The sequence below is a fragment of the Grus americana genome, chromosome 3, assembly GCF_028858705.1.
Source record: "Grus americana isolate bGruAme1 chromosome 3, bGruAme1.mat, whole genome shotgun sequence".
Classification (NCBI taxonomy): Eukaryota; Metazoa; Chordata; class Aves; order Gruiformes; family Gruidae; genus Grus; species Grus americana.
Genome location: NC_072854.1, coordinates 2,812,801 through 2,826,510, shown reverse-complemented (window position 1 = coordinate 2,826,510; position 13,710 = coordinate 2,812,801). Strand labels below are relative to the sequence as shown.

At 45.2% G+C, this 13,710-nt stretch overlaps 1 protein-coding gene across 1 annotated transcript in view; it reads right to left on the bottom strand.

Moving 5' to 3' along the window:
* Positions 1-5,848, bottom strand: part of MSRA (methionine sulfoxide reductase A) — a 293,944-nt gene extending 288,096 nt beyond the window's left edge. Inside the window, exon 1 of the mRNA XM_054821004.1 lies at positions 5,254-5,848. Within this exon, the coding sequence (XP_054676979.1) occupies positions 5,254-5,635 (382 nt within the window). The 5' untranslated portion in view covers positions 5,636-5,848. The remainder of the gene's footprint in view (positions 1-5,253) is intronic.
* Positions 5,849-13,710: the final 7,862 nt, after the last annotated feature.

Here is a 13,710-nt window from a genome sequence, read left to right as displayed (position 1 = left end):
CGGGAAGTTGGAGCATTGGGACCAGGATGCACAAGCAGGTCTGATGCAATTAACACAATGCACAGGATGCACAAAGAGAGCCCAGAAGTGCTGCTCGCAGAAGAAAACCCTCAGCTGGTGGGAACACCTTCCAGGACACAATGTCCTGACCCAGGCGGCGCTGCCACCTCTGGTACTTCAGCAACATCTCTCCAGGCTGAATTCCTGAGAGTGGTCTCAGGCTGTGGGGACAGCCTGGTGCTTCTCCATGGGGACGGCAGCAGTGGCAGCAGCCTCACCTCTGAGAGCTGTCAGACTCTGGCAGACCTAGTCACTGCAGCGCAAGGGAAGGAGCTACACGAAGTAAGCACATCATATCACATCAGGGATGAGGAGCAGATCAACAGGATCATCAAAGAGACCGCACAGACAAGAAGCTAAATGTTCTGCAGCTCTTCATCTATGAAACAGTTAGAGGCCCTCAACAGCACTGAAGATGAACAGGATGGACACCTCAGGTCACTGGATTAGGATCAGTGCTAGTTACCATTCAGAAGAAAGGGCTGGCAGATGTTTTCCTCAAGTGTCTGCACACAATGGCAGAGTTCAGCTCACAAAGAAGACAACTCAGATGTCCAAGACTGGTCACAAATCTACGATGTGATCAGAATCTGGGCACAGCACACACAGCTTCAGCGGTGTCGTGCATGGGAACAGGGTACGTAGGATTAGCACAGAATAGGATGGGGAGCTGCACTCTACGGAAATGAGCTCCTTGACAGCACACAGCTCCAGTGTGAAACCGAAGTCACATCTGCTGAGAGTCTCTGAGTCAAGATCAGAGGAGAAACACTGGAGCTGGTGTGGTTTGGGGTCTGCTACAGAGCATATGGCCAAGAGGAGGGAAGTGGATGAGGCCTTCTGCAAAAAGCTAGCAGAAGTCTCCAGACTGATGGCTCTGGGCCCCTGGGAGATTTCAGTTCCCAGACGTCTGCTGGGTGGGTAACATCAAATTGGGTAAGCAAGTCAGGAAGCAGCACTAGTGACAATTTCATACCAAAAGTGCCAGAGGGACCACCAGGGATAATGGTTTGTTGTTGACCAATGTGCCCTCGTGGCCAAGAAGACCAGTGGTGTCCTGGGGTGCATTAAGAAGAGCGTGGCCAGCAGGTCGAGGGAGGTTCTCCTCCCTCTCTACTCTGCCCTGCCCTGGTGAGGCCACATCTGGAGTTCTGTGTCCAGTGCTGGGCTCCCCAGGTCCAGACAGACTGGGAACTAATGGGGAGAGTCCAGCGGAGGGCTGCGAGGATGAGGAGGAGCCTGGAGCATCTCTGGTATGAGGAAAGGCTGAGAGAGCTGGGGCTGGTTAGCCTGGAGAAGAGAAGGCTGAGAGGGGATCTGATCCACACTTATCAGTATCTAAAGGGTGGGGGTCAAGAGGACGGGGCCAGACTCTTCTCAGTGGTGCCCAGTGACAGGACAAGGGCCACGGGGCACAAACTGGAACACAGCCAGTTCCATCTGAATATGAGGAAAAACTTCTTCACTCTGAGGGTGACTGAGCACTGGGACAGGCTGCCCAGAGAGGTTGTGGAGTCTCCTTCTCTGGAGAGATTCAAAACCCTCCTGGACACGATCCTGTGCAACCCGCTCTGGGTGATCCTGCTCTAGCAGGGGGTTGGACTAGATGATCTCCAGAGGTCTCTTCTAACTCCTACCAGTCTGTGATTCTGTGACTGGCTGTTCAGAAGCAGGGAAGAACTGGTGGCATTGCAGCAGCAGATGGCAGAGAGCTGCAGTGACCACAGGATGACAAAGTTTAGGATCCAAATGACAGCCAGAAAGGTAAACAGCAGATTAGCATTTTGGACTTTCAGATCTCACTCTGGATTATTTAGGGACTTGCTAGGTGGAAGCCCCTGAGATGCTCTCAAAGGGAGAAAGCACCGTTCAGGGTGGTCTGAATTTTGACAAAATCTTTCTAAGACAGCTAAGGAACAAAATATCATGCAGAAAAAACTGGGAACTTCATCAGAAAAACAGAGCTGCTTAATGAATTCAAATGCAAAGAGAGAGCAGACAAGAAGTAGCAACAATAACAAGCAACAAAGGAGGTATATAAAATGCCTTGCCTAGCCATTTAGGCACAAAATCAGAAAGGCCAAAGGTGGAGTTAAAACTAGCTAGGGACGTAAACAGTAATAAGAAATGATTCCACAAAAATTACAAGAGTAAAAAGAAGCTCAGAGAAAACCTAGGTACATTGATGAATACAGAAGACAGCCTAGAAGTAGTACCAAAAAGACTAAGTACTCAAAACCTCATTTGCCTAAGTCTTGAGAAAGACTGCTCCAAAACCTCGGCATGCACTGGCACAGTCAGAAAGAAAAGCAGCAATGTGGGGGAAAATGGGTTATGGCTACTTAAAGAAGTTAAATGTCTACGGAGCCATGTGGAGTTTTTCCAGGGCTGCAGAGGATGCTCACTGCTGTGACCATCAGAATGCTGTGATAGATCTAGATATAATGATATCTAGAAAAATCCTGGAGATCCCTGATAACTAGAAATGGGCTACAGTAACAGCCATTTTTAAGGAAGTCAAAAAGAGGATTGAGGAACTATAGAATGCTCAGCCTCAGCTCAGTCCCAGGGAAGATCACGGAGTATGTCTTCAGAAATCATTTCCAAACACAAAGGGAACAGGAAAGTAATCAGGAATAGTCAACACATTTACCAAAGGCAAATCACGCTTGACCAGCTGGGTTGCCTTTACGATGAAATGATTGGCTATGCAGATAAGGGCAAAGCAGTGGATATAATACATGTTGACTTTAGCAGGGCTGCTGACACCATCTCTTACAGCACTTGCATTTGGAAGCTGAGAAAGTACTGGCTGAAGAACAGACTGCTAGGCACTAGACACGTCAAAAATTGGCAGGACCACCAGACTCACAAGGCAGCGATCAATATCTTGATGTCTAGTGTGTAGCAGGTTACCCCAGGGGCTGACGCTGGGGACAATATCATTCAATATCTTAAACAATAACATGAATGATGTGACAGAAAACACGCTCAGCAAATTTGAGGGCAACACTAAACAGAGAGTGAGAGCGGACGTGCCAAACAGCAGAGCTTCAGTCCAATGAGACCTTGAAAAATTTCAGGTCTACACCAACAGAAATCTCATGAAGGTCAACAAGGAGAAGTGCAACTTCTGCACCAGTGCAAGATAATCTCAGCCCTGCTGGAAAGGACCTGCGATTATGCTGGATTCCCAGTTAAATGAGCTAGCAATGTGCTCTTGTTGCAAATAAAGCAAACTGCGTACTGGGCTGCGTTACGAGGAGCATGGACAGCAGAGTAAGGAAAAAAGACTCTCCTCTATGCTGTACTAGTAATAATCCACTTGGAATATCATGTCCAGTTTTGGGTCCTCAGTTCAAGAGAGACATTAATAAAATGGGAAGGGTCCGCAAGGTCAATGGTCAAGCTGGCCAGCAGCCTACAGCAGACAACCCTACAGAGCTCACAGAAGCTGGGAGTGTTTCAGTCGGTGAATGGTAAACTAAGGGGCAATTTTACAGCAGCTTAATAGGGAGCGAAAATGACAACTCAGCCAAACCCTTCTCAAAGGCCCCAGACAGCATCAGAAAGGGCAGCAGCCCTGACTGTGCCGTAAGATGTTCACGTTGGACATGAAGAAAAACTCTTTGGCAAGAAGGCAGCGCAGCTTTGGCACAGGGGCTGAACTGGAGCGCCCTTCCAACCAACGCTCCTCTGATTCTGCAGTCTAACAGCAATTTAAACAAAAGAATTGTTACTGAGTAAATGCTACATGATGTTAAACTGCCATTTTCTGAAAGTAGTTTACATCTGAAAGTTAAAAAACTTTCACGATTCATCGGAGGTCCATGACGTTATTAAGTACACAGTACCATGTTCAGACATAGAATAAAAATGTAAAAAAAAATCCATATTTGGACTTCTGAGGACTCTTTTTGTTCAGCAGCACAAAATTATTCTAGCTGTGGAGTTACAGAGCATAAAACGGGTCTAGCCTATCTTCTGTCCAGGCTTTTATCAACAAGCAATGTGCAGGTGCCACTTTAATCTAGCCAACATGCTACTCTCGCTGTCATCTCGAGTTCATTGCCCTAACGACATCAACCCCACCTCTGCACCACTCCTTTGAGTCCACCTTCTCCACATCAGACATAACACTCTTCCTCATACCTTTAATTTCACCACTACCTTCTTGCTACCTTCAGCATTTTACCAAGTATCTATGAAATGTAAGATCTTAGTATGCCCTCGAACACTTCTTTCACTGGGCTTATGCCATCATCCATTTATTATTTTCCCACCAGCACTTATGTACCTTATGTGTTTAATTTTATTTTTTAAGTTGACAGACTTTGTTAGGGACTTTAGGTGCCTGGAGCAAAGATATATATAAATAAACACCTTGTGGGAGAACGATCACGCATGTTAGAGCATCTAGGTGCCACTATAATTCCTATCTAACGGTGATGACAGTCATCTTGCGATGTTTTCAGTTCCTAGGAGGGCTGACAGAAGGCAAAATTGCTTAATTCTAGGTTGCTGCTTTGCTTACCTAACAGCACACATTTACTCAAAATGAAAGGAAGAGTACTGGAAAATCACTGAAAGAATTATTAAGAACTTAAAACCACTTTGCAAACGTTAGTGTTAAAGCATCTACACCATGCTTAGGTATTATTTTGAGATATTATTATTTAACAGAAAAAGCAAGGGCTGGGAAAATCTGTTTAAAACCCTGAATAGGACTATTGTGGCTAGAAACTGAACAGAAAACTCACATACGGCCAAGAGAACAAACAGGTATGTGCTTGCTGGCTGCCCCAGCAATCCATTAGCTCCTATTCTTATGCCAAGAGCGCACAGGACACGTCATTGTGCAGCTAAACCACGACACAGGGCCGCTCCCGCAACACCCTCCAACCTCCCGACTCCCCGCACCACCACCCCGCCGCCGCCACTTCGCCCCCCCACATCCCACGGACACGGACCCCACCGCGCATGCGCCACAGCCCTGCGCGCAGGCTCCGCAGCGAACACCGCCCGCCCCGGTGGGAGGGCAGCGCGCATGCGCGCAGGGGCCGCCTGGGGCAGCGGCGGCGCCGCCTCTCTCCCTCAGCCCGTCGCCGCTTCCCCTCCCCCGCCACCGCCGCCGCTACCGGGGCGGGCCGCGGGGCTTGGGAAGGGGCGGGAGCGGGGCAGGATCGCCCCTACCTGCCACCGGGATGCGCTGGTTTCTGCCGGGGAGCGCCTCTTCCTTCTGCGGCAGCCGGGAGGCCGAGTCGCCCATCCTGAAGGTGGAGCTGCAGAGCGTGTGGAGGAGGCGCCGCGGCGCTGTTCGCATCGCCCCTGAAGGGAGTCGGGAGGTGGCGGCGGCGGCGGCGGCGGGGGGGGGAGCGAGGGAGGGGGGGGAAGAGACGGGACGGGGAGGGGTGAGCGGCCCGGCGCGCGCTGGCCGCTGGGACTGGCGGCGGCGGGAGGGCGGGCGCGCGGCGGTGGCGGGGCGCGAGGCCCGAGGCCCGCCCCCTGCCGAGCGGCGGCGGGGAGCGCCGGGCCCGTGTGTGTCCCCCCGCCCCAGGCCCTGTGTCCTGTCCATCGCCCTGCTCCCCCCCCCGGCGGGGTGTATGGCGGGTAGGTGCGTGCTGCGGAGCGGGCAGCTGCCTCCCGGTGTGCCCCCCCACCTCCCCAGCCGATGCGTCCCGGGGGCTTCGTGGTCTGGAGGGGGCACCCAGCTCCCCGTGCCCCGCAGCAGTGTGCCCGTGGGTCTGTGTGCTGGGAGCGGTGCAGACACCCCCTTGGTCACACTGGCTTCCCTTGCTCGGGGTTTACCTGCCGTCTGCCCGCTGACCTTTGTTCTTGGCCTCATTCCCTAAGCTGTAAAGATCTGTGCGGTGTGCTCCTTGCTCGGGAGTCCCCCTGCACACTTGTACCCTGTATATTTTTGCATGGGCTTTGCCTCAGGAGGGGTTTTGGTATGCATGCCCCTCTTAAGGTGTGTGTGCACATCATATCCACCCTCTGGCTTGTTGTCCCTACTCTCAGTTGAGGGAGGGAAAGGTTGTGCAAACATATTCAGCAAAACACGCCACACAGATTCTTCATGCAGTAATATGTTTTATTGTACAATAATATCTTTTTTTTTTCTCTACAGTTTTCTGGTTGTTGATATATGCAGCACTCCCGTGTTATATTTAGCCAATATACTGCATCGTGTCAGTCTTGCAGAGTACTTTGTGTATGAAGATGCTCTAAGTAGCATACATCTCCGGAGATCAGTGTCTGCATGTATGTTTGCAGCAAAAATACAGAAACAAAAAGTGAACAGAGTAGAAGTACTTGTGGAAAATAACCACCATATCTTTGGGGGTAATACAATGCATATTGAATGTATAACACAACCAGGTTAATAACAGAGAAGGCTTAGAGAGGCTAGAACAATGGTGTTTGGGTTTTTAAACAATTGAAGCTCATTCTGTGCTTATAGTCATGGTCAATAGGCAGAATGGAAATTTGTACAACACCCTGCAAAGAGGGTTTGTGAACTAGGCATGGGTCTTGCACCGAGAATCTCAGAGTATGGGAAAAGGTAATGCACAAGTAAGAAGAAGCAAAGAAGTTACAGAAGGGAAATGATAGTAATTTGATGCAAAATTCATCTGGAGGGTTGTGAAAAAATTGGATTCTTGGCTGAATAGGAGAGAAGATGATAAAACGACAGACTAATGCCTGTTCTGTGAGAGGAAGGCCAGATAATTCTCTCAAAAATGGTCTATGACAAAGGAATGCAGTTCCATTCAGCTCATTATCAAGCTGGATTTTACACAGATATGATACTCTTGAGACATACAATTTAGTTTATATTTATAAAGGAGTTGGATATTTACAGCAATATTGAGAATTCCCAGATGATCCTAAAAGAATCTGGAGAAGCAGGAAAATCATCTTTTAGGAGTCAGGCTTTCCTTAAAATTAAGAATTCAGATGGGAACCTGAGAGGCAAGCTATCCCATCTCTATGTTCAGATTCACTGTTCTTGTGTTTGAAAGGTGAACAACATCCTCTTTGAGCACAAGTAGTCCCAAGATTGCAGTCAAGTTTTCAAGTTTTATTACATTTTTATACAGTTAGAATCATTGAGATCAGGACTAGAGAGGACCTCAGGTCACCTCCAAAAAGCTTTGCAAGAACCTGAAGAAAATCCATTAAATAAAGAATAAGTGAATATACAGATGCCTGTGATAAATAACTGTATGATATTTTGTCACTACAAATTAGTAAGAATCAGAAATGGTCAGTAACAAAGTGTGAATTTCATTTAAAACATGTTCACCCAATTAACTCATCTCTCATTTATAGTCGCGCTGACATTTCCCAGCTCTTTCTTACATTGTAAGAAGCCACTAAAGATGGTGATGTCCGCTGGTTTTATACTGACCATTTCTTCTGTTTCACCGTGTATATCTCTGTTTCACCGTATATATCTATACTCGTTCCGCTATCTGCCAAGAATGTATTGCTAAAAAATGCACTGATTCATGTCACGACGGATGGCAGTGCGATTTTCCTGTAAGAGTTAATGTATCTACCTGTGAGACTGAATGCCCAGCCTGAATCTTTGACTGTAAGCATCCTTGCTGCCTCTTTGTGAACGGTTACATTTTCATTGCCATCTTCCTTGCATGAATCGAGGTCAGTCAGAGGTGAAGGGCAGAAAAACAGACTAATGGTTGGCTGTTCAGCCTCGCAGATGAAGTGGCTGAGATCTTCCAGAGCCCTGACGTGCTCTGAAATGCCAGCTGCTGAAAAGCCAGCGTTGTCTCCACTCAGATGATCCCAGTGATCCTCCATGCCATACACACTGTCTTTGTGTATTTATATTGTGTTGTATCTTTTAAATCATAGATGTCCTTGCCAGTACATTAATTCTTACAGGAAAAATTGCTTTGTCACCCATTGCATTCAGCTGCTTCATTTGTGAGGCTGGAAGCGGCAGAGCAGGGCACAGAAAGATTGGCGGTGGGGCTGCAAACCAGTGGTTAGAGCGGAGGGTGACAGCGGGGCTGCTGATGCATTTCGATTACAGCTATTACGGGCAGGAAACAGTCTTTCATTCTGTGTTTGCATGGCACTTCACACACTGTATTCCTGCTTCGTAACTGGATCCGAAGTATTAAACAGTAATAAGCCATCATGCCACTTAACGAGTAAAAACTGCTGATTTTCAGAAGTGCTTAGTGCTTCTTGGCTCCGTGGAAACGGAATACTTTTAAAATTAGATAAATCCCACTTACATTTCAGGAAAGTGTGGACTGTCCCCCTCTGTCGTTCCACAGGCTGAGGTCTGTGTGGGAGAGTCTGAAAATTACGTTCTAACTTTTTAAAGTTTTCTTGATACGGATTTACCTGTCCAAGCAAGCAGCAGAACTTATCTTTTTATTGATGAGGTACTATGCTTCACACTTAAATATAGACCTTATATGTGCCAACAAATAGATTGAATTAAGAAGTATATCAGAAAAAAAAGCCTAGATCAGGGCACCTACATGGTGCTTGCATTCCCGTGTAACGATCGCAATATTCCCAGAACAGCAATTTTACAGCACATGCTAAAAATCTTGAGGAAACCAGCATGAAGAAGGAAAAAGAGGCGCAAGGGAGAGAGAGCAGGAAGAAAAGGGACGTGGGCTTACCTGTGTCCTTTCAGCTCTACACAAATTCCTGCTCATGTGGTCCTAGGACCTTGCTCAAAATGTAAACAATTTTTTCCAGCACCTGACATTTACTGTCCATAATCCTTCAGAGTTAAATTTGCTAGTCCTTGTGGTTTAGGACAGGTGCGTTTTTCCCATGTAGCAAAATTTGTTGTATCTTGAAACTGATAAAGCCATCTGTATCACCATCTTCGTGGTGATACACTGATCAGGAAGGCAGGTTTGTGCCGCAGTGTGCATCTCCTGGAAAAGTGATCTCTTTTTTTTTTTTTTTTTTTTTTTTAATTTAAAAACACACGGTGAAAGAAGATCCTCCACAGGCTTTAGTGGGTTGTTCAGTGCTTGATTACTGTTAAAAATATGCACCTTATTTTTAGATTAGCTTCAGTTCCCACCCATTAAATCTTAGCTTATCTTTCCTAGAATGAAGAACTTTCTTTTATCCAGGTTTTGTTATCCCCAGTTTCTGCTGTAGACTGTGGTCATCCCTCAAGATAAGAGAAACAGGACTCAGGGAGCTGATTGCAGTGATGTTTTCTAATTCTCCAATTGTTGTCATTGGACTTCTCTGAACCCTCTCCAGGTTTTCAACTGACATCTTTCCTGATTTTTTTTTAATTTATTTTTGTTTCACTTTGATGAAGATGTGAATAATGAATACAGCGTTCTGGTACTGGTCAGACCAAAACAAGTGGCGACACAATGGCAGTTTTCTGATTCATGCTTGGTTTTGCATTCATCTATCCAAGGGCAGCATTAGACCTTCCAGTCTTAGAGGTATGCTGGTGTGACTCCGAAGGGCTCTTGAGGAATTTATTACCAATGTATAGAAATATATAGACGATTATAGCACATATATAGAAAATTGTGTTCTATGCCTTGTCCTTAGCACCCATTTAAATCACTAGTATAGACTTGTTCCAATCCCCTGTCTTTGTCACCACTGCTCCTGCAGTTTTGGGTCAGCTGCTCGCAGTTGGAAATCATTTTCCGTGTTCTTCTCTATAATTGATAAAAATGTCAAATAATGGAGCTTAGGACTAACGTTGACATGACATCACTGTAAACACACCGACCTTATGATGATTGCCTCATTGCAATCACATTTTGTGACTGGTCAGGTAATGAGATCTCTGAAAAAGCACGTATTTTCATCAGAACAAACCTGCTGGTTCCCCAATTTTAGCAGAAAGACATGAACTGGTTTGAAGGGTTTTCAATCAAGGGAACTGGAGACTTTAAGTGCCACAATTCTTTTTTGGAAACAAGAGGCCTGAATTCCTGTATCAACAGCTGTATCTCTTACCCCAGGACAGCGAAGATGATAACACAGTAAAGCAATCTACGTGAGACGGTTTCTAGGGAGGGGCGGGAAGATCAATCAGTCATTCATCCCCTTTCCATTTGGGATCTAGATGAGCATTTAGATTAAGCTACATAAATTATAATAAAAATGGAACTGACATAGAAGAGCCATCAGCACGGTACCTCAGAATAATGCAGTGATTTGGGATTTACAGAGGGATGGCAAAAACAATGGGCAATTTAATAGAGTCTATGTACGTGCCAGGGAGAAGGCGAAAGTGCAGGGTATGAGCAGCGTCTTCACACGGGTTATTTTTCCATTGCACTGTAGCAATTACAGGGAAAAAAAGCGCTAATGCAACAACCAAGCATCTTTATAACCAGTCCCCACGTGTTCATGCAAGCCGAGGTGCTGCAGACACCTGCGTTTGGTCTATCTGTGTGAATTTGTTTTGAGCACTCACGATAGTCCCTGACGTGCTGGTCAACGCAGGGCTTGGTTTTGCTGCCTGTGCTTAAGCGTGCAGCACCATTCGTGATGCCCTTGGGCACGTCACCTGCACGTTAGGTCATCCTCCAGGTTGGCACTGATCTCACAAACATATTGTGTCATATCTGCAAACTCCACGCAGACGTGTCTGATGCTGTGGAGCATTTGAAAGGGCTTCCAGCACGCATATGGTGAAAAAAGTCCTACCATCAGCAGTGTGAGGAGAGCACCGTGACTGCAAAATGACTGCTGGTTTCCAGTGACTATCAAACAGCAAACCTTTGCCTGTCTTCAGAGTTCAGGTGCCCTGTGCATATGTGGATGCCTAAAATGTCTCCAAATCTTGAGCCAAATCCTACCTGGACACAAAAAGTCAAAGTCTTTAGTTGTCAGGCAGCTTTGTGTGGGGTTGTCTGTCACTGCCAAGTTTGTGTCCTGCAGAGATGGAAACACCTCCTAGAACTGAATTGGCACTTTGCAGCCAGGTAGCCGGTAGCCCAAGAGTTAGCAGAGATCTTCAGTGGCATGGCTTCTCACAGCTCCATAAATTTCCTGGATTTAAGAGAAGTCACCAGCAGCTGAGGCTCAGCCCTGGGTTTTTTAAATCAATATTTTCCACCATGGTACAAAAATATTTTGGAGGTCAGGTTCCAGTTTATGAGAGAGCAAATTACTGGGCACATTGAGTGGGTGGTGCTGCACACATCAGGTTTGATCGTCATTAGAATCATTCCCTGCCTAAAACCTGAAATGGAAACAGATTTCCGTACTTGGAAGCCGTTGTGATGCAGCCCTTCTCTTGGTAGAGCTCTAACTTTGGTAATAAATTTCTCAATAAGTATTTTTTGTACAGTTCATTTTGGGATGTCTGCTTTTATCACCCTGAGGAAAAAAGAGTTTGGGGTGGGACTGATACCACCTAAATTTAGCTGTTCAGAAGTACGGCATCCCATCCAGGCTGGACACCTAGCTATTTCTGTAGCAAACAAAGGAAGAGTAGTATCTTAGAACATAATTCATCCCATCTTAAAATAGGAGAGTGGAGCAGATAGGGTCAACTGTTCTCCAGAGAGGTTTAGTTCATTCAGCTCGCATCAAGTGCCCTGGTGAGTAGCTTGGAGTTGATAGCTTGATTTTTTTTGATAACTGAAATTAGGCAGAAATTGTTTCCTTTGTTTACCTACGAAAAATGCAGAATTATAAAGCAAATCTCAACCCCATACAAATGTTACTCCTATTACACATTGACTAGCTGTTCGAAAATAGTTTAGCACAAAATCCTTCACATTCCCCGTCGTAAGTAGTATTTTACATTCTGCACTCCACATTTTACTTACTGATCCTCTAGATTTATTCCCTCCCTCACTAAAACCTTTTTGTTTTCCTGAACCCCAAATTCATGTTTGCTAAAATATTTCTATTTTTCAAGTTTTTCCAAGTCATTGGAAGTCTGAAGTACATTCACATAAATCCATACAAGTGGCTAAACAATATTAAGGACTTTTATTGATTTAAACTATCAGTAGTAAATAGTAAACTGTCCCTGTGCTTCGGGGTAACATTTTACTACAGCAGTTGTACAGCACGCTGCTCTGCTGGAGGTACTGATGTCATCTACCTTAGAAATACAAATAAATGGTGTATAACTGGATTTCCTTTATAATCTCCCTTAATAAATTTTGCAGATTACACACAATATCTTCAAGATCTGTAAAAACATCACTTCTGGAAATAAAGCAAGGGTATTTTTTCTTAGCACGCTGACTTGTAATAGATTAGATAGCAGAAAAAGTATGACATGTCACCTAGCGTGTATTTTTGGCAGTCTGTTTTGCTTGTATGCATAGGTCTACACTTGGTCAAAATATTGTGGCTTTCTTTGTGATTCTGTTTTTATCTGACGGCAAAACCGCATGATAATAATAAAAAAAAAAGCTAATGGAATCAATTAAGTTTTTTGGTGGAAAATTATGCAATGTAAACACGCTCTGCCAGTGGTTTTAAATGCATTGCACAGTGTCTAGTAGATTCCTTGGCTTTGTTAGTCTGCGCTGGTTTGTATGCAGTGGCACTGATGACTTTATAAAAACAAATGACAGAGTTGTTTATGCTGCCCCACTAAAGGAAGTAATCATATTTAATAGTGCTGGTTTCCCATACAGGGCTAAAAAAAACAACTCTTGCGCTATATGCTGTAATAAGCTTTTTATAAATGTGCTCATGTGGTGCTCAGCAGAGCCCGCTGTGCCGATACTATAAAAATGAAGGGGACCTTCATAAGCTTTAAGTGCTATCGTATATTACCGTGCGGCAGCATCCCCTCTTGTTAATAAAGTTTGTAAGAAATACACAGGCAAAAGATTAAAAATACATGTATGATACTATTCGCGGCAATAAAAGCTGATGTCGTTTGGACTGCTTGTTTATTTGCTCGCCCTACATGCGATGTTTGAAGGAGTACGGTGAATATGATTGAGCAGATGAGTTTTTTCCTCCGGGCCTTGCTTCGCCCTGGCCAGCATCATCCCGGGGATGCTGGTCCAGGGATGCAGGCTGCTTCCCTGAGCCCTCTGCTGGGCTCCTTCCTCCACTGCAGCAGGCAGTTCCTACCCACCAGGCGATGACTCCGCTCTGAAAAAAAATAAAAATGATCTTTATGAAACGTGAGCCTTTTCCTCATCTCCCCGCATAAGAAAATCGCGTGAAAATAAAATACAACTGGTATTTCATTAAAGGTGATGAGAAATTTTCAGGGCTTTGACCACAGATATCTTATTTTTGCTCTGGCATCCAGCAATAACGGTGATTATTGAATTGCAACACAGAAAGCTCTTCTGGGAATAGATACGCAGCACAGCCTGTCATTGCTTGGCAAAATGCACTCAGGTGCTGATGTAAACGGAAAGGTTGTATATTTGAGATAGTTTCATTGGAGAAATCATGATAAAATGGATTAAGAGACACCTGAAATGCTTCTCGGTTTAAAACTAAAATATCAGGACATTTCCTGACAGCATCTGGATTCTTGAGGGAAATTAAATGCCTGGTAATATTCTATTTGGAAGAAAATAAATTAGCAGCATATGTAAAATATATCTGACTGGCTATTAAATTATCTTATCATCCACAGGTTGTACTGACTTTTGATTCCGTTCTTTATTGGAA